The 20,731-nt window shown below is 43.1% G+C and overlaps 1 protein-coding gene across 3 annotated transcripts in view; it reads left to right on the top strand.

Annotated features, from left to right (window-relative positions):
* CUNH21orf91 (chromosome unknown C21orf91 homolog) overlaps positions 1–20,731 on the top strand; it is a 67,859-nt gene that overhangs the window by 28,730 nt on the left and 18,398 nt on the right. For all 3 annotated transcript variants that reach the window (XM_077480053.1, XM_077480055.1, XM_077480054.1), the window contains one exon: positions 17,237–17,746. In XM_077480053.1, coding sequence (XP_077336179.1) covers positions 17,237–17,746 — 510 coding nt within the window. The remainder of the gene's footprint in view (positions 1–17,236; positions 17,747–20,731) is intronic.

Below are 20,731 nucleotides of genomic sequence, written 5' to 3' on the forward strand. Positions count from 1 at the left end.
GTCCTGTCGCCTCTCCTGCTTTTCTTTTTCCCTCTTCCTAATCCTCAACACAGTCTGTGTCATTCCTCTTGCTTTCTTCCCCCTTCAGCAACAGTAAATCTTTAGGCTGTGAGCTGATCGGCCTCCATCTAGTGTCTGATTTTAGGCCGAGAGAGAGCAACTGAGCATGTGCAGTGCAGGATGAGGCAATGCATTACTGGGTTCTTATTCTTCTCCCTTCCTCCCTCCCTTCCTTCCTTCCTTCCTTCCTTCCTTCCTTCCTTCCTTCCTTCCTTCCTTCCTTCCTTCCTTCCTTCCTTCCTTCCTTCCTTCCTTCCTTCCTTCCTTCCTTTTCTCCTTCCTTTTCTCCTTCTTCTGAAAAAGGGAACAGGATGACGTGATCAGGACTACATTTTCTGTGATATGTCACTTTGAGACTTTGGTTGCATTCTGAATGTGGTTTGCACATTCTATGGGGCCAAATCGCATTATTTGCTGCAAAGTAGCACAGGACCCTTTCCAAAATCGCATCACAGCTGCACTGCATTGGTGCGAACAGTTACCATTGGAAGCGGTGTTATTTCCATTCGTGTTGCAATTCATTAGCCAAGTCTCATCTGAAATCGTGTCTGCGTGAACCAGGCCTGGGAGGTTGCCTGATTGGCCCTATGAAATCACTCTTTGACTGAGCCAGCAAGATGTTGCTCCCATCAGAGACTTGGCAGTGTTTGGACCAACACGTCTCTGTATTTGGTTATAGAGGGAGCATTTTTTTTTTTTTTCAATCTGTCTCTAAAGGCAGAATAGCCAGTGTGACCTCAGCCCTGTGCTTCTGGCCAAGCAAAGGTATAAAAAATACTTTTGTTCCGTTCCTAATAATATAGTATATGATATATTGTTTTACTTTAGTTTGTTTAGACAGCGATATCCATCTTAATGTTGTGTTGTCGCCCACCAGTGGTAAGTAGGATTGTAGTGGGAGCGTCTACTCTGTCCTCCTAAGGGAGGGTGAGATTACCAGAAGGACCAGTGGGAGATCTGGGGGGACATACTTTTGTTTAAGGTTTTCTTCAATAATCTTATCAGGGCTTATCCAAGTTTGATAATCAGTGTGGGAATGGGTCAAGCTAGCCTTTCTCTAAATGTTGTCTTTTCTTTTTTTTCTCAAGGATATGAAGATGCTGTAAATTCCAGGGGATATTTACACTAAGATAGCACATTCCCCTTCTAAGCTTAAAGTGTCGTCCTGAGCAGCTTTTGGATCCAGAGTGATAATAAAACATTACTTATTTTTTTTATTAAAGCGGAGCTCCAACCAAAAGGGGAGGCTTTAAGGCCCACCCCCACCCCCCAAGCTGCTGACTTTTAAAAACACAAAAATCGCCTGGAGCTCCGCTTTAAGTAGCATGATTCTGTTTGCAGCTGATTCTCGAAAAAAGTATTTTTTCCCCTGCTCCTTCTATCACTCAACTGGCGATGAAAGGTGTTTTGACGCATAGGAGAAATGCAAAGCTTGCATTTGCGGGCGATGGATGTTTCAGCACTTCCGAATGTATTCCATATCAGGAAGGTGCCGAGGATGGTGGCTACTAGGGATGAGCTCAGACGTGTTCGCATGGTCCACCTACTGAGCCCGCCAGGAAGTAGGCACAGCTCTCTGCTAATCACAGGCAATGAGATATTGCCCTATCTCTGCAGCTATGCGTCAGGGCAATGTCTCACTGCCTGTGATTAGCGCAGCACTGTGCCGACTTCCTGGCGGGTTCTGCACGTGGACCATGCGAACACGCCTGAGCTCATCCTTAGTGGCTATATATCGCATACAGTGGGACCATGTAAAGTGGCGGTCTCCAAACTTTTGAAGAATCACTTGATTGATTTGGTAACCGGATGCAAGTCACAATGAACTTTTCTTTACTATGCTTCAGTTATGTATGAGCACAGCGAGTGTATTCACTGTGTTAATATAGAAAAGGAAGGGGTCTGTAAATTGCATTGACTGCAGGAGGGTACAACACAGGGGGGTGCCTGGTCAGTAGGGCGACTTGGTACCACTGAGTGATTAGAGTGTGCCCATTCACACCCCATGCGCATGCCTATGAGAGTTTACTTGGCTTCGTGTTTGGGATCATTGTCTTGCTGAAATGTGCACCCTCGTTTCATCTTCACCATCCTGGTAGAAGGCAGCAGGTTTTTATCAGGAATGTCTTGGGAAATTTTTCCATTCATCCTTCCTTCAATGATGAGACATCTGGCAGTACTTCTGCTAGAAAACAGCCCCACGTCATGATGTTCCCACCTCCAAACTTCACTGTTGGTATGGGGGTGTTTTTGGGGTGATGTGCAGTGCCATTTGACCTCCAAACATGATGTGAATTATGACATCCAAAGAGTTCAATTGTGGTCTCATCTGACCAGATTATATTCTCCCAGTATTTCACAGACTTGTCTAAATGTTGTGCAGCCAACTTTAAATGAGTTTCAACATGGTTTTTTCTTCAGCGATGGAGTCTTGCTTGGTGAGCGTACATACAGGCCATGGCGGTTGAGTGCATTACTTATTGAACTAAGTGCTAGGAGTACTACTTATCCCCTTGACATCAGGAACAGCCCAATTAAAGTAAATTGGGTGCAATTTCTGCTATTACCGGGGCCAATGCGTGTCCAGCGTTTTGCCGCGCGTAGTTCTCTTAGGCTGTCCTTGTTTGCAGATCTCTTCCCCGTGTTTCCGTTCCATTTGAGCGCGGAGCGAGCTATTCTATTTTGTGCACTGTAATGTGTAGAATGGGAACTTGTAATGTGGAATGCTCACTGTCCTCTGCAGCGTGATCTCCAAAATCTGCCTAATCAAGCTATATAATGTGAAATTAACAGCGCAGGGTACATTACACAGAACAGACCTAATGAGCTGGGAGAAGCTCACCCTGTGGAAATGGAAGCGCCATTATCTGTGGAATATATAGTGCCGTTGTTTTTCTATTTCGGAGATAACATTTAGCATAGGACATTAACCGCTCTAATGTTTCCACACTCAGGGCTTCTGTTTCACTTGGCAAATGTTTGTTTTGTTGTGAGGTTTTTTTTATTTTTATTTTTTGCCAATGTTTTTCAGCATCACCCAGGAGATATCCTCTTTCTAATACAAGAATGCAGGCTTTGCTCTAGGACAGAAAATACTTTATATCTTAAAGGAAACAAACAATGGCAGCTGCATTCTGGCAATCTGCTTTTGCAGAGTGACCGTGGTGGACTAATCAATATGACGTTTATAGGCCTGCACGCTCTAGGACTCCGACATCTTGTAGTTTGCACCGGCTTTGATTCTTTCCTGGAGGCCAAATCAAGTTCCAGAAGGGAAAATAATGAAATATTCTGTTACGGGGGTCTGCATTAAAGAGGACCTGTCTCTCACTCTGTAGGTCAGAGAGCCTACCTGCTGATTGAAGAAGTGTGAAAAGTCTGTTCATTTGGGATGAAATCTACTCTATTTCAAACTCGGGGGGGTAAATGAATTGCCTTTTTTTTTTTTTTTGGCCTTAGGACTTATGTCAATAGGGGTATGCTTTCAGGAGCATTCTATTTGCATATGAAATGCTTCTGTTCTCAGAGTGCCGTCCAGAAGTGCTTTTGACCTCTTTTCTGACTTGCGTTTGATCACCTACTAAACTGCTTTTCCATTTACTTGCATGGGAAGAGAATCAGTTCTTACACAAACGAATACTGGTGTACAGTGCTAAGGATGAGCTCCGGCGTGTTCGCACACCCCATGTGCACAGCCCGCCAGGAAGTCGGCGATGCGCTAATCACAGGTAGTGAGACATTTCCAGATCTCTGCAGCCGCACATCGGGACAATGTCTCACTGCCTGTGAATAGTACAGCGCAGTGTCGACTTCCTGGCAGGCTCTGCATGTGGGCTGTGCGAACACACCGGAGCTCATCCTTAGCGCTATACACAGGCCACTTTAGTCCTGGTTCACACTGCTGCGACTTGTCATACGACTTGCAACACACAAAGTTGCATGACACGTCAAAACACATTTGTTTGAATAGCAGTCATTTTCATCAATGTGACTCAAGTCGCTGCATTATCAAGAGGTTTCTGCACTTTGATGCAACTTAAGAGTCCCATTGATGCTAATGTCATATAAAAGTCGCACTGAAAAGTTGCACTGGAATTCGCATAACAATTGGGTTGCAGCAATGTGAACCGAGCCTCATTGTTCACCACCTTCTTCTTTCTTCACTTCTGATACAAGGTTGGTCTTTAATTTCTTACAGGATCTGCTGGTAAAATGGCATTTGTGTTTTTTCTTTTGGCTACAGTATGAGGTTGTAGCACTGTGACGTTTCCCTGGTGACTTTCTTTGCTATATGTGCTGCTTGTGTAGGTATAAGGTTGGCGTAAGTGGTGTCAATGCCAAATTCCAGGAGGCAGAAGAAGAGAGAGTGGGGAAAATGAGTTTTGTAAGGGCTCTGACTTGACATTTGACTCTCTTGTAGTAACTTGTTTTACTTTCTTGGAAATAGTCTTGTTGTGCTTTAGGCTTTCACCTTGACGCAGTTGCCTGTGCTCAGACTTTGGCGCTGCGGGGAGCCATGTTCATCCACATTTGCAAGACCGTTTTTTTGGAATATAAAAAATTGTTTATAGAGCTGGTGATGGGCAATGGGTTAAGGTACACAAGGGCCCATCCTTATAGCTCGTCTTTTATTGTTGACTGCTTTCAACAAAATGGACCAGGCAGCATTTTTTGGTACAGTGCATGAAGTACATTTACCATCATCTCTTAGCCCCCCTGCAACGTCCCACAGATACCTGTTCTCCTGCCACTGAAGTGAAGCTTCTTGTGATCGGGTGGCAACAATGCTGCACTGTTCGTGAATGCAGAGCAGAGTTACCATTCATGTAGGCTGTACCCGCTCGCCCTACCATCTGATAAATAAATGTTTTTGGGGGGAGGGGGGGCGGCAGCGCTATCTGCATTGTCACTGCTGATTCAGGTCTGTAGCTTGTCAACGAGGAGCTGCCCACACCTAATTCTGCCCACTGCTTTCTGGATTGGCAGCACTGCTTCTGTTGAAAACCTTTCTACTGTGAGCTGCAGTGTCTGGGAGCGGGTGAGACACAAACCTCAGCAGATTTGGCTCAGTCAGGGGATGCAAAGGAAGCTTTTTGTTCATTACATAGTAACAGCATTTAGTACTGGTTTAAACCTGACTTTAGTTGTACCATAAAGTGATATTAAAGCATTGTTATTTTAAAATTGAAAATGACAAACATGTCGTCATACTTATCTGCTCTGTGCAATGGCACAGGACAGCCCCAATCCTCCGCTTCTGGGATCCCCCACTGGTGCTCCTGCCCCCCCCCCCCCCCCCCGCTCCCATGTCATAGGTTTTGATTGACAGCAGAGAGAGCCAATGGCTATCAATTTATCCAATGAGAAGGAAGATAGTGGAGGGAGCCACTGCACTTGTTCACTTCGCTGGATCAGATCGAGCTGCGCCACACAAAAGGCTTTTCACCTTAATGCATACAATGCATTAGGGTGAAAAACCTTAAGGCTTTAGAACCACTTTAAAAGGTGTAGTCGCCTTTCTGTAAGGATTCCTGTTACACTTTAATGAAGATTGCAGACAGTACAGGATTCATGCTTATCCACCCATTCATGATCTTATATGTACTGGGATTGTTGGATGCATGCTGAATCCTGAAATACTTGTTTTGTTTTAAAGTAAATCTATTTTGAAACCCGTATTTATAATGCAACTTGCCTATACAAGCACAGACATAATAAAGTTACAGTACACACCCTTACTTCCTATGTCAGTCTGCACTTCCAGCCAGCCCACGAATCCCTGCACTTACTATGGGGGTTCTTCAGTCTGCCCACTTAGTCACACCTCCTGTATCACACAGTGCAATAGGAACAATCGTATATAAAGTCTGGATGGCTGCACATTAACGATCTATATTATTGAAGATAAAAGGCCAAAATGGTGGTACAAACCCAGCAGGTGAAGAGGGTAAAAACCTTTCGCACTGTTACCAGCGCTTATTTATTACACGGTAATGAATAAGCACTGGTAATAGCGCAAAATGCATTTACTTTTTCCCCTTCTCTGTTTGTACCACTTGTCATTTTGGTCTTTTTATCGTCAATAAAGTGGATCGTTGGTGTGCGGCCATCAAGTCTTTCTTTACCCTGCACTGTGCAGACATGAGCTGGGCTTGCACCCGATGTGCAGAGGATGTGTATGGGGATGAGATTGGAGTGAACTTGCATGGAGCAGCGGTGCATTGATTATAGCAATCATAAATACCCTGAACCTGAAGTACAGCCTTTTTTCCTGTTTCACTGACGTTCAAGGCAGAACTATCACCATTTTTTTTTTAAATAAATCTACATGGTATCCATCCCACAGCGAACAAGTAAAAGAACTTCTGCTCGCATTTGGATTCATTACTGGATCTTTTTTTCTGTTTATGCTGGCTGTAGCTCCACCCAGGGCTTAACCCAATTTATGGGCATGCCCTCAAGGATTTATAGTACAGCACTAGCTGTGCTTCCTATAGTGGGGGGCCCCCCAAGGCAAGGGGGCAGACTTTTACATTGGGCTGTCTCTGCCTTTTAAGAACTAGAGCAAATCTGTAACCATCATATCACATTGACAGCTTCAAACTAAAAGGTTTTAAGTTCTAGATCAAACCCACTTTAAAGGTTTGATGTTTTACTGCATCATAAATGTTCTCTGGCAGTTTTTATGCTGACACTATTTTAGAAGCTGGACTGCACTGCTCACACAGATGCTCATTCCTCAGCTGAGCACTCACGCATGTCCCTGATGCTGGCTGAGCTCAGGAAGCACATTTACTGCAAAGGACATGGGACATATAAAGATATCTGTTCTGTTAAGTAGCACTTACTGCCTTTTTTTGCGCTGGATTGTAAAAAACTAAATCTAATTCAGTAGTGACATCACTTGGCTCTCCATTTAAAGTCAGCCTGTCCTGTAAAAGATAATGTACCCAGCTATCTCACCCTATGAGATTGTAAGCTCTTCTTAGCAGGGCCCTCTTATAATTCTCTTGCATTGTATTGTAACTGTATTGTCTCCATTTATATATTGTAAATCGCTGCGTAAACTATTGGCAATATAAAAATCCTGAATAATAATCACTTAGTTCAGGCACCACCATTGCAGCTATTTGTGGTGCCTGCCATTGGGGACTTTTGCTTTTCTCATAGCAAAAAGGATCATTTTTAATTTGTGTTTTTTTTTTTTTTTTCTTTCTTCTTTTTACTTTATTTTTTGTATGTGGCGCTTGATAGAGCTGCACAATTAATCGTCAAGAATCGCTAATGCAATTTTGTTTTTCTTATAGCAAAAAGGATAATTTTTTCATTTGTGTGTTTTTTTTGTTTTTTTTTTACTTTTTTTTTGTGGCGCCTGATAGAGCTGCACAATTAATCGTCAAGAATCATTAACGCGATTTGGACTAAAGTGTTTCACAATTCTTTCTATGCAAAGAATTCTCTGCTCCTCTGAAGCCACAGCCATCAAAAGAAAGGAAGAGAAAAACTGGGCAATCCGCCAAGAACCAAAACATTCTTTATCAGTTGAACTTGAGCATAAACATTGTAACAATTTGTCAATGGAATAGACTTTGTGTGTTAGGCTCAGTTCACACAGGGGCGGCACGACTTGCAGCGCCGCGACCTGCACACGATCAGCGGCCACTTGCAAAACGACTTCTGTATAGAAGTCAATGCAAGTCGCCTGAAGTCGCCCCAAAGTAGTACAGGAACCTTTTTTCTAAGTGGGAGGGACTTGAGTCGCTCCTATTAGAACGGTTCCATAGTACAGTACAGAACGGAGTGCGACTTGTCAGGCGGCGAAGTCGTCTGGACAAGTCGCCCCTGTGTGAACCGAGCCTAAGTGAAAACCACTTAAACACTAAACCTTTTTATGACATTTGCTGGTTTCAAGTTAGTTATATATATATAAAGTATTTTAGTATGGACAGCTAAAAGTGGGATCTTAGCAGTGTCCCTAGAGAATAAAAATGGTGGTTGTTGCAATATTTTATGTTACACTGTATTTGCACAGCGGTCTTTCAAATGCAATTTTTTTTTAATTACTTTAATGAATTTAAAAAACGAAAAAAACCTAACAGTAAAGTTAGCCCCTTCGTGAGAGAATTGTGATCTTTTTATTCTAAGCAAAAAAAAAAAATCATGATTCTCATTTTTGGCCAGAATCGTGCAGCTCTAGCGCCTGGTCATGGTTTGTCCTAAACAATTGTAGTTAAAACGAGTTCACGTACCTTGGCAAATGGAGCCTTTTCTATAGAAATGTTAGGGCACATTTCTGTTGCTAGTCTAGGCAATCGGCAAATGTTCTTATGGGCAGTTAAAGAGGAAGTAAACCCTTCCAAACAACTTGGACCTATAGGTAAGCCTAGATTAAGGCTTACCTGTAGGTCCAAGCAATATCTCCTAAACCTATATGGTTTAGGAGATATTTGCCCGAAAATGGGCACCGCTGTCTACGGCGCATGCGCCGTAGACAGCGGCGCGCATGCGCACTAAATGCGGCAAATCCAAGAATGGATTTGCCAAATTTGTCGACTCCCGTGCGCATGCGCGGGAGTGACGTCATCGCGGCTTCGCCGAGTGGCAGCGGCGGAGCTGCGAGACGCGACTCCCGTGCGCATGCGCGGGAGTGACGTCATCGCGGCTTCGCCGCTGTCATTGGTCGGAGCTGCGAGACGCCACCAGCAAGATGGACGCGGCGGACTACAGGGATCAGCGGCGACTTCGCTGGCTCCTGTGTCAGGTAAGTGACACATAATGAGCTACTATGCGATGCATAGTAGTCCATTATGCTTTACCTTTGCAGGGAAAAAAAGAGGAAGTAAACCCATCAGGGTTTACTTCCTCTTTAAAGAAATGTGGGCCATGAAGCAATGTACCTGTGTGAGAATCCTCTAGTGGAAGCTGCCTTTCTGTGACTTATCACTATTTTGCAGTTTGGGAATCACAGGCTGCTTGTATCGAAAGCTTCCAACTGTGGTATTTTGTTATGTGACATATTGTGTGATGTGTTCTCCATGTTGTGATGGTTTGTACCACTCAGATTGAAAGCACTTGTAAGGCTTTTCTGGGAGCCTTCAGCACCCTAAAGACTAACAATGACATACTCATAGGCATGTGCCAGGTGTGCCAAGGCACACCCTAATCACCCTGTGCAGCACAGATTCCTCCTACTGCCTAGGTTCCCACCTTCTTCCCCTCCAAGCACTGACGGCTTCCCTACTCTCCTCTCCCTCTTGCTGTTTCTACAGGATGAGTGGGGGAAGGGGCTGTTAAATATGTAACTTATCAGCCCCTTCCCTTTCATGGTGAGGGATCGGTAGTATGAGTTTGAGCTTTGGGATGCAAACCCTAATGCACACCTATGGACATACTGTTGTAGAAAAAAAAAATGAAATATATACATTGGATCCTAGCTCTGGCCACGCAAAAGCCCTGGTGGATTCACTATGTTTCACTGATGCCTGCTGAGAGAGTTGAGTGCCCAAATTCCTGCTAGAATACGTCCTTCCTTCACTGTCATATGAATGAATGGACGCACACAGGCGCAAAAAATCAAGCTTCTCTTCTTGGCCATACAGGCAGATGTGCAGACACATTTCAACAAAATATTTAGTAATTTTCCTAACATTTTATAATCCAGTTAGGTTATCATGGCTGTTCTGAAGGTGATGTTCTTCCTTGACCTTACTAAGTGTTTCACTAATTTGGTTTATTGTTCCTGTGTTTTAGTTTTCTGTGCCTTGCACTTGACTTCAGTGGCTCAGTTCTAAATTTATTATTGTTTTTAGAATTGAAAAATGATTGTATAGCCATCCTAGTTGAACGGCTGTGGGAACTGTGATTCGGGGCAGTGGAAGGCACCCAGTCTCCGCTGGATTAATGTCACTTGATGGAGCGGAAAGACTAAAGTCATGCTTAGCAGCTTACAACACAAAATGCACAAACATAATGGAGGTTAAGCGAGCAGGCGATTGCTGACCGGTTCCTTCTCAATAAAGTGACATTTGTTGGTATAAATGTCAGTCTTCATGCTTCAAAGCTCCCCTCTAAGACTTTTTTTTTTTTTTTTTTTTTTTTTTCCGTTTTTATTTTTTTGTGTGTTTGTTTTACTTTTACTTTTATTTTTAGCTCTCCTTAGTATATTATTAACCTGCTTGTTAAATGATCGCCTTGTAAAACAACCCATTTAGCTTAAAATAGGCATGAAATGCAAAGTGTTTGTGCTTGTGTGTGTGTGTGTGTGTGTGTGTGTGTTTGTTTTATTTTTTATTATATATATATATAGATAGATAGATAGATAGATAATAATCGCGTTAGAAATTGGACATGATGGTTGTATCTAAGTCAATCGATGGATGGTCAGTCCCTGCTAAACGGGCCAAGATTTGGATAATCTCTGGCTGGCTTAACTTTGTTACTCAAAATACATTGCAGCAGAAACCAAAAGGCAGCTAGGTCAGCAGTGGTGGCCTACATAATTTTTATTTCTCTCTCTGCTACATGCTTTAAGACATGTAGTAAATCTTATTTGTGCCTTCTAGAAAAGTTCAACATGTCCTGATAGTCGTTTAAGTCATGGCACATAATACTGGGATCTAGGACACCATTTTGACCTCTGAGGCCAGGCCTTTGAAAATGCGGGGTGTTATTTTAAAAAAAATTTTTCTCTTTTGTGTTGGATTCACCAATATTGTGCCACACCGCCTTTTTTTGCTTTTTATTAATTGTTCTAATATCCGTTTTCAGCCCATGTTATAGCCGAAAGATTGCTACAGTGGGGCTTCCAGTGCTAGGAGGGCATCAATAGACTTTCTCCCGTGATCGTGCTGCTCGCACACCCTGCTCTATGATCATCCGGTCCTTCGGACTCAGCGTAAAGTACCAATCACTGTGCCCCTTTACCACTTGATCAGCTGTCAGCCAATGACCGCTGATTGCGGAGGTAAACAGAAGCTGGTTATCAGCTTATTTTCTTCCCCCGCGTGAGGAAAAAGGAAGAAAGCCAGTAACCGGCTTCTGTTACAGGGACATTGGTCCCACACAGTGCCCATCTAGTGCCACTTATCGATGCCGACCAGTGCTGCCCATCAGGGTCACCTATCAGTGCTATCCTTGGTGCCTGCCAGTACCGCCTCATCAGTGCTGTCAGGGCAGCCTCATCTGCGCACATCGGTGAAGGAGGAGAAAAATTACCTGTTTGCAAAATTGTATAACAAAATATGAAAAATGTATTTTTTTTTTTTTTTGTTTCTTTATCAAGAAATTAAAAAACCCAGCGGTGATTAAATACTACCAAAAGAAAGCTCTATTTGTGTGGCAAAAATGATAAAAATTTTGTTTGGGTGCAGTGTAGCATGATAGCGCAATTGTCATTCAAAGTGCGGCAGCACTAAAAACTGAAAATTGACCTGGGCAGAAAGGGGGTATAAGTACCCAGTAAGCAAGTGGATATACTGCATTCCCATGTTGAAGAGGGAGGCCTGACCTGAATTGTGATACAGGGTGGTATGACTGTATTGGAGTTCTGTATTGTTCTGTATGTGTCATAGTTGGGAATCCGTTGTATGTGTGTTGGAGGGGATGAGGAGGAGGAAGGGGAGGGGGGGGGGGGCTGTTACCCAGCTGCCAACTGCTGAGCTACATTTGTCCGCTATCCACAGAAGGATAACTCGAGCCTCCAGCCTTGTATTTTAGCAATATGCTTTGAGCCGGAGATGCACATTCCATGCCTGGGGCTTGAATTTGAGCTCAGAAGAGACTCTGCCTTTTATTATCCTCTCTCTTTCCAATTTAGCACATAAGTCTGAATCCCAGCTGACCGATTTCAGCAGGAATATGCTAACTGCTTGTCTATTTACAGCAAGGCTGCACAGCTCTGTTCCTGGAGGACGACATTAGGAGCAATTCTAGGGCAGGCATGGTCATTTTGCTTAGTGAACTACAAATTCATATAATTCATTGTCTTTTTAACTGAATTAGATCTTCAAAAATTGTGAGTGTTCTAGCCTTTGAGATCTTACCCAATGGCTGCTCACGCTGTGTATTTGAGACTGGTACTATTTAAATGTTTTACAATAAAGCACATAGGCAAGATCAGATAACCTTGGAAAATCATCATATTGTAAAAATAGATCTATTTTGTTATAGAGAATGTGCAGAATTGCTAACCTCCTAGGGCCAGGTTCACACTGCTTCAGTGCGATTATGTGGCGCAACTTGGATGCTACCTTGACATGGTTTGATTGTTCTATGGCAGCCCTTCTCAAATTTTTCAACATTTTTGTTTTTCAACATAGAAGAACCCTTGAGATAACTTCCTGGTTTTCAGGGAACCCCTGCTAAAAATACTAGCTCTACAAATCATGACAGATTGTGATTATCATTGGGAAGAATTCTCCCCTTTGATATATTATAAAAATCCCTTACAATCACTTTAGAGATTAGGATGCTAAAGGCTCAGCATATCATACCTGGGCGCATACCGCCCTGAGCATGCTTATCAATAGGTGCACTGTTCAACTTCAACAGCTCCCGGTCCCTCATAGTCTTACAGGTTGCCTGCACGTCTGTGCCCTCCACTGGTAACTAAGCACCATAACTTGGTATACCAGGGCTGAACACCCAATGTCCATGGGGCCTAAAGCAAAGCCAGACAAATCCTGGTGAACAGGTCACCATGATGACAAATTGACAAAAGGCTCACATGGTCTATGGCTCCTCATTTTATCCATTTTTTTTTTTTCTTCGTTCTTTGCAAGATTGGGTGTACTTATAATCCCTTTCATTCTGCTCCCACTACCACAGGAACACTTCTCCATCCTTGCTCTGAGCCAAGCCCTGCATAGCCATTCTAGCGATAGAACCTCAGAGGTCAAAGCCTATTGCATGCTAGCAGGTTTTTTTTTTCACCCAGCGAAGAGCTGCTATACTAACAATTCGATGTTAGTACAACGATCTTTCCTGCTGAGCTATTGTGTTCTGCCCTGGCAAGAGCACACCAGTCAGGGTTTTCAGCCATTGGCTTAGCGCTCTGATCAGAGTGCCTATCAGCAGACCTTTTTCAGTCATGCCCTTTCAATAGAAGGCCAGCTTCTGTTGGACCAACTGCCATACACACCGGCCAAATGTTGGCTGGTTTCTTTTGAACCAGCCGATGCTGCCCGATTTAATTTATTATTATTTTTATTTGCCCGTGTGTAGGGCCCTTAACCAAGGCTATGGAATTGCCTTGTTGAACAGTAGGGTCAGGACATAGCTCTGAGATTGGATAGAAGTCGAGGTCCTTTTGCCCTCAGCTACTCAGAAAGCATTATGGAGCTCTGGCCTTGAAAACACCCAGATTTCAGTGGGGTTCCGAGTGGCAGGAGTATGCGATCTGAGAGGTTTTAGTAAGTTCTCCCCTGTGTTTGGTGATCAGCCATTATTGATGTGCCATATTTCTGCTTGTGTTGAGTGGTTTGAAAACCAATAATTGTAGAGTTCTAACTAGGGCTGCAACTAACGATTATTTTCAGAATCGACTAGTTGGCCGATTATTGTTTCAATTAATCGGTTAATAACCTTTAAAAAAAAAAAAGCTGGTCAAATTGTTGTTCATTTTCAACCACAGTGATGGGAAAATTTGGAAATAATATAAAACTTCTTAATCAAAGGACTTTTCAGACAGTGTATGTGGTTTTTGTTCAGATATTACATTTTTTTTAAAAACAAGTGAACATTTCAAACAAAATTCTTTCATTCAGCGAATGTACAAAGATTTTTCGTCAGAATATTCTCACCTGAAAATTGATCGGTGAGGTCAGCATAAAGCTCGGTATACACCTATGCAGTTTGCTTTTGATCTGTTTCTGCCATGCTTTTTGCTGTGCGTTTTTTGATTTTTGCGCACATAATTTTACTGAAATTTGCATTTTTGCTTTTTTTTTTTGGGCGGATTAAAAAACACAAATTGCTCCAAAAACGCATTACATGCTTTTCTGCAGCTTCTCCATTGAAGTATATTGAACCAATAAAGCACCATTTTGCGTTTAAAAGTCCCTGACCCCTTTCAGATGTGAACGTGTCCCATAGGAAACCATGTAAATGAACTGTAGTGCATTTCTGCAAAAAGCACCAATAAACACATAGATGTGAACCAGGTCTAAGACGTTTAGTAACATATTGGGGTTAAAAAAACTAAAACGAGCCCTTTATAGTAGAAAAAAAAAAGCAGATAATCCGACTGTAAGGGGTTCTTTTTTTTTTTTTTTTTACTGTAGAATTGTGAAAGTAATATTTACAGTAGCGATTTGCTCTTTTTTGTACTATAAAGGGCTCATTTTAGTTTTTTTAACCCTATAATGCTACTGGCCAATTTAATCGATTATGAAAATAGTAATCGATTAATTTCATTATCGATTAATTGTCGATTAATCGATTAGTTGTTTCAGCCCTAGTTCTAACCATAATACGTGGGCAGTAACACGTTCCTTTTTTAAAGTTGGAAAAAGTCTCATGCAGTATTAAGACTACAAGTGACCTAATTTTACATTACATTCCCTGTCGTCAAACGTTTCATGTCCACCAGCCCTGTCAAGAATTTCACATCCCTTTGTGAAATCAGCTAATAAGCGTGAAATTAAAACATTCTCAATCCTATCTCTGCTCCACAGTCCTACCTGCTTTCAGGACAAGCCGCCTGTTCACAGGGAAATTCTTTCAATGTTTTCAGTCTCTTTTTAAGCCCTGGGTACTAAGCTTTTCATTTGCAAACAGGCGATTCCAGTAAAAACCTCCAGTGCTGTTTGTATAAGTACTTTCAACCATAATTCTTTGGAAGAATAGTTTTCAGTGTTTGCCTTGAAGTGCGACCTTAAAAGAAAGTTCAGCGCACAGGACCCTTGTTCATAAACAATGTAAGATATTGGTATCCTCAATAGTCACCTCAATAAAGCCCCATGTGCTTGCAAAATGAAATAACTAGGCAAATATAACTTATCTAATGTATGAGAGAAGGGGCGAGGATCCAGATTCAAATCTGTATTTATTTTCTGGGTATTTTAAAGCACCATTACACCCGGATTCCTCTTGCTGTACTCCAGCATAGCAGTTTGATTTCCTGCTGCTTTGTCTTTATGGTAACTATTTAAAATCCAACAAGAAGACCTGGAACTTCCTTCTTTATGACAAGTAGGTGAAGGTGGGAACTAGGGCACAGATATTTTTCTTTTGGAGTAATGGGAAGATTTAGAGTTCCTTGGTATGTGAGAAGTTGCACATGCGGACGCTAAAGCCGGCCATAGAGGGTTCGAATCTTGGCCCGACCAAGATTCAAAGCATGTATGGGCAGGCTAAATGTACCCAAGATGATCAATTGATCAACTTGGGTACAACCAGCTTGTCCGATTTTCTATGAGATTATTTCTAGCAGCTATTCAGCTGTATTAGCAGTAATCGCTGTGTTCTCCCGGTGGGGGCAGCTTCTCCTGCCAGGAGAACACAATGGTTCCATGGGAGGGATTTCCCCATCAATACGGACTGTGTTGAGAGAACAGAGCAATATGGCCAGCTTAAAAATTGGTTGAGTCTTTCAACAACTCTTCTTTGTTGCCTACAGGACTCTAGAGCAACATTTAGCCTTAGTGAATCCTCGTGACCAATATGCCATGTTCTACCCACATATAGGTTGTAACATGGCCACATTTCCAAGTTGGAGAGAAGAGTCAAAAATGTTGGTTGTCACTGCTGAGAAATAGGAGATTTTCCATTAGGGATACTAGTTCCACTGACCACTCTAAATTAACTTCTTCTCCTTTCCGGTCATGCTTTATTAAAATATGTAAAGGCATGTTTATGGGGAGATGCACAGCAGCAAAAGCCTGGCAGAGGTTTGAACCTTTTTTGGCTGAAGCACTACAATAAAGAGTACCTGATAATACCTGAGAACAAAAATGTAATCTGTTTCAGCTTTCCAGTACTTGGGTTTGGCAGCAGTATTTTTTCTTCTTACCATACCTCTGCCCTAGGGTGACAATGCTGTACTGAATCTAAGGAGGAACAGCGTTGTCACCCTAGGACAAGGACAAGAGGAGAGTTGTGACTAAAGAAGAGAGCCTCAGCAAGTTCTCAGCTCACAAGGCTTTTGACAGTATCATCTGAATTGAGATATATCCCCTTCCCGCCCAGAGTGCCTTTACTAGAGTCTGTACCCCCAGGGGTGCAGGAAGGATTACCGATCATGAGACCTGTATGGCTTGGCTTTAACAAGGGTCACGTGATCCGGAGCTGGTCCCACTGGCTACTGATAGTGGGGACAAGAGCTGTCTTTGACAGCTCAGTCTCTGTGCTGGGAGTGCACTCTCAGCACAGAAACCTCATCCATCCAGTGATGTAGATTTGTGCCCTGTGGGAATGAATATACTTTAAAGATGTAGTAAACTCCCTATCTTAACTTGTACCTACAGGTAAGCTTAGAATCAGGCTTTCCTGTAGGCACAATGAATATTGTGCACGTTCAGGAGATGTACACATCTGCAATAGCTGATGATGTTACCCACGCAGTGAAGCTCTGCATTCAGGGCACCCAGTATGCTGTGGAAATCAGAGCGCCATGGCTGCAGCTCCCACTCGCAGGAATGATGTCATTGTGGCCCCGGCCATTCATATGGCCAGAGCCCACAAACCCGGGAGGAAGACCTGGTAAAGGTGGGTCCCTGGGAGCAGAGAAAGCGCACCGCTGGAGGTCCTGCAAGGCACCCAATTTTTTTTATTTTTTTCCCCCGGTTTGCTACTACTTTAAGAAGCGGGTTGATGATCCACCCCCTAGCTTGTACCAAAGGCTAAAATAATATCTTTTGGTGGATTCATCTTTTAATCATTGTCTGCACATCTAACAAGCTGTAATGTATCTGCCATGGCATTAGATTTGGGGCATTACATGTATGTTTATATAATGAAAACACATGGCTGATAGCATTTGCCGGTGATTTTTATCTGTTTTTTGATGTTTGAACAGTTGCTCTATTTTGAAAGCTCTTACTCATCAGTGATAACATATCCAGCATTCTGTTTGTTCTGACGGCTGTTTTTCCTTTTCATCATCGGACCTCTGTATGGAAAAGAAAATGATTTTGGTTATCACACAGCGATATATTTACATTGTTTTTTTGTTTTCCAGGGATCCCTAGATCTGATCTTCTGCACACCAAGTCTGTACGGGGGCACAAGGACTGTTTTGAGAAATATCATAAGATTGCAAACCAAGACTGTTCCCGTTCCAAACTCGCCAAAAGTCCCTATGAGGAGGTCAAGACCATCTTGAGCAAAAAGATTGGCTGGATTGTCCAGTACGCACAGAATAAAGATTTGTATGCAGATACAGAGTGTTCTAAACCGACCCAGCAAAAGCTTTATAAGTTCAGGCAGCTGAATGAGCGGTCCCTCCTTCCCCAGTATGATTCGCAGGTACCCCGCTACTCTGAGAAATGGCTGGACGCGGGCTCACGCAGCCTGTCTAGCTGTAGGCAGGGAGTACTGGAACAAAGCAACTCCCTTCAGAATCCTAGGACTGCTTTCTGCCATGGCCAGCTGTGGCCAAGTACCAGCCAATCACAATCAAGTGAGAACTCCGCCCTGGAATCTAGACCCGCTGCGCAACGAAGATATCAGCATTACAGCAAAGAACAATGTAAGTCTTTTATACTTCACCCTCAAACTTTTTACTAAAAACATATTACAGTACTTGACTGTACTGTTCAGTCTCGTGCGCATGCTCTCTCTTTTTGACTCCTGCTGCTTTAAATCACAGCCAGTGAAAGCAGGGGGGCGAGGCTGAGTCATGCTGTGTGTCAATGGAGACACACAGACGGCTTGGGAGCGAACCCCTACAAGTGCCCCCATGGCAAGCCGCTTGCTATGGGGGCACTCTGCAGAGAGGAGGAGCCAGAAGCACTGGCAGGGAACCCAAGAAGATGAGGCTCTGGGCTGCTCTGTGAAAAAACGTTGCACAAAGCAGCAAGTCTAACATGTTTAAAAAAAAAAATTCAAAGTATATTTACAATCCCCTTTAAAGCAGAGTTCCACCCACTTTTACAAGGTGGTCTTAAACGAAAGACCACCTCTCCTTTTTGGATATCTATTATTTTTTATCTTGCCTACCCTTTTAGAAAGAATTAAATTTACTTCCGTGCTAGCCTGGCTGTGGCGCGGTATGTTACGCCTTCTTCTAAGGCGAGCCCCCTCCTCCTCCTCACCCGCTGTCTTCTGGGACCTGTGTGTGTCAGGCTGGCCATTCACAAAGCGACTCACGCATGCGCAGTAGGAAACCGGTTGTCAAGACTCCACTGCAGGTTTCCCTTAGTAGGAAAGGCGGTGCCTGCACCCAAGCCGTTGGACAAATTGGCCTGGGGGGGGGGGGGGGGCGACATTGCGGGCTCCCTGGACAGGTAGGTGTCCTCATTAAGAGTCAGCAGCTACAGTACTTGTAGCTGCTGACTTTTTTTTTTTTTTTTAAATGTTTGTGGCTGGAACTCCGCTTTAAGCCTGTTCAACGAACATGGTGTGATTTCTGTAATCTGGGGTTAGCTAGCTGAACATTGTTATTTGGGTGTTTGCTCTTTGCCCTACTTTATTGAGAGAGCTCAGTAGTGTTTACAAAGAAGTCAGTTTAGTCTCCTCCCACTCTGCGTCTTGGCAAAGCGACTCCAAAGAACAGAGGTCAGTCTTGCTCTGCCTTGCAACCTTATTACTGCCTTAGGAATGGTGCATTCCTTTAAAATATTGTCCCTCTTGATTGACAGTAAGACAAATGTGCTGTGATTGCTTCTGTTTGTATAAGATTTTATTTAAAGTTACGTACACTATACACTACACTATAGATGTTTTGAATATGTTCTTTTTAATACATTTTTTTGTGAACCAAGAGCACTGTACAGAGTGTGCAACAATATATCTGTATATATCCTTTCTAATACCATTTTTAGAAATATGGTATTTCCGTTATCTTAATAAACTGTCTGCTGGTCACCTGGTGTAGATCCTGCTTACCACATTATATCGGACTTTTTAGGGCCCATTCACACTAGGAACAGTACATGAATCGCACAGTGCTGTGGGATTCACATGCATTTCTGTGCAGTGCGATTCCAGCCCATTCATTTTGAATGAGCTGAAATCGCGCTGCACCAAAAATAGTGCATGCACTACGTTTAGAAATGCACTGCAGCCAGATCACGCGATACCGTTGTATGCACTGCATTTGCAACCTGTGTTTTGGGGTGTCTTTTAACCACTTGTCGACCAGCCGCTGCAGAATGGCATTGCTGGGCAAAACTACGTTGTGTAACGCCACTTTTCCCTGTGGCCACTAGGGGCGTGCGCTGCTTGCCCCGCCCGGAGCCGATGTAAGGGCCCGGCGGTTGTGATCACCTGGTTACACACGGAGAATCTGTGTTTGTAAACAAACCGTTTTTCTGTTTCTCTGAGGGGAGGAGAGACAGATTGTCTGTTCATAAAGAGTATGAACCGCAATCTGTCATCTCCCCTACACAGTCCCACCCCCCCCCCCTTCAGTTAGAACATGGAGAGGGAACACATTTAACCCCTTGATCGCCCCCTAGTGGTTAACCCCTTCCCTGCCAGTGACATTTTTACATTAATCGGTGCATTTTTACAGCACTGATCACTGTAGAAATGCCAATGGTCCCAAAAATGTGTCAAGTGTCCAATGTGTCCGCCATAATGTCGCAGTCCCGATAAAAATCGCAGATCGCCGCCATTACTAGTAAAAAATAAAATAAATTAATACTAAAAATGCCATAAAACTATCCCCTAATTTATAGTCGCTATAACATTTGCGCAAACAAACCAATATACGCTTATTGCAATTTTTTTTACCAAAAATATGTAGAATAATACATATCGGCCTAAACTGAGGGAAAAATTGTTTTTAATATATTTTTGGGGCCATTTATTATAGCAAAAAGTAAAAAATATTGCTTTTTTTTTTCAAAATTTGCGCTCTTTTTTTGTTTAGTGCAAAAATGTAAAAACCACAGAGATGATCAAATACCACCAAAAGAAATCTCCATTTGTGGGGGGAAAAAAAGGACATACATTTTCTTTGGGTGCAACACCGCACGACCGCGCAATTGTCAGTTAAAGCGACGCAGTGCTGTATCGTACAAAGTGCTGTGGTCAGGAAAGGAGTAAAATCTTCCGGGGCTGGAGCGATTAACGTTATGCCGCGTACACACGGTCGGAGAATCCGTCGGAATGAGTCTTATCGGACCGTGTCGTCGGATAATCTGACTGTGTGTGGTATGCATCGGACTGATTCCGTCCGAATCTCCGTCGGACGCAATTTCCCAACGTGTTGGAAATATTTCCCGACCAACTGGGCCGGTCGGACGTAATCTGATCATGTGTAGAGAATTTTGATCGGACCAAGTGCCACGCATGCTCAGATCAAATTCCTACATCAAAGCTATTGGCTACTAGCCTGAATCTAGTCCCATCGTAACAAAATTACGTCATCACGTTCTGAATGATCGGATTTTTCAACAATTTAGTCGGACCGTGTGTATGCAACAGTTTCGGACAAGATCCGACAGAGAAAATCCGACGGATTTGGTTGTCGAAATCTCCGACCGTGTGTACAGGGGCTTAGACTTAC

Source organism: Lithobates pipiens, unplaced genomic scaffold, assembly GCF_037356315.1.
Source record: "Lithobates pipiens isolate NorthernLeopardFrog02 unplaced genomic scaffold, aLitPip1_a1.2 Scaffold_16, whole genome shotgun sequence".
Taxonomy (NCBI): Eukaryota; Metazoa; Chordata; class Amphibia; order Anura; family Ranidae; genus Lithobates; species Lithobates pipiens.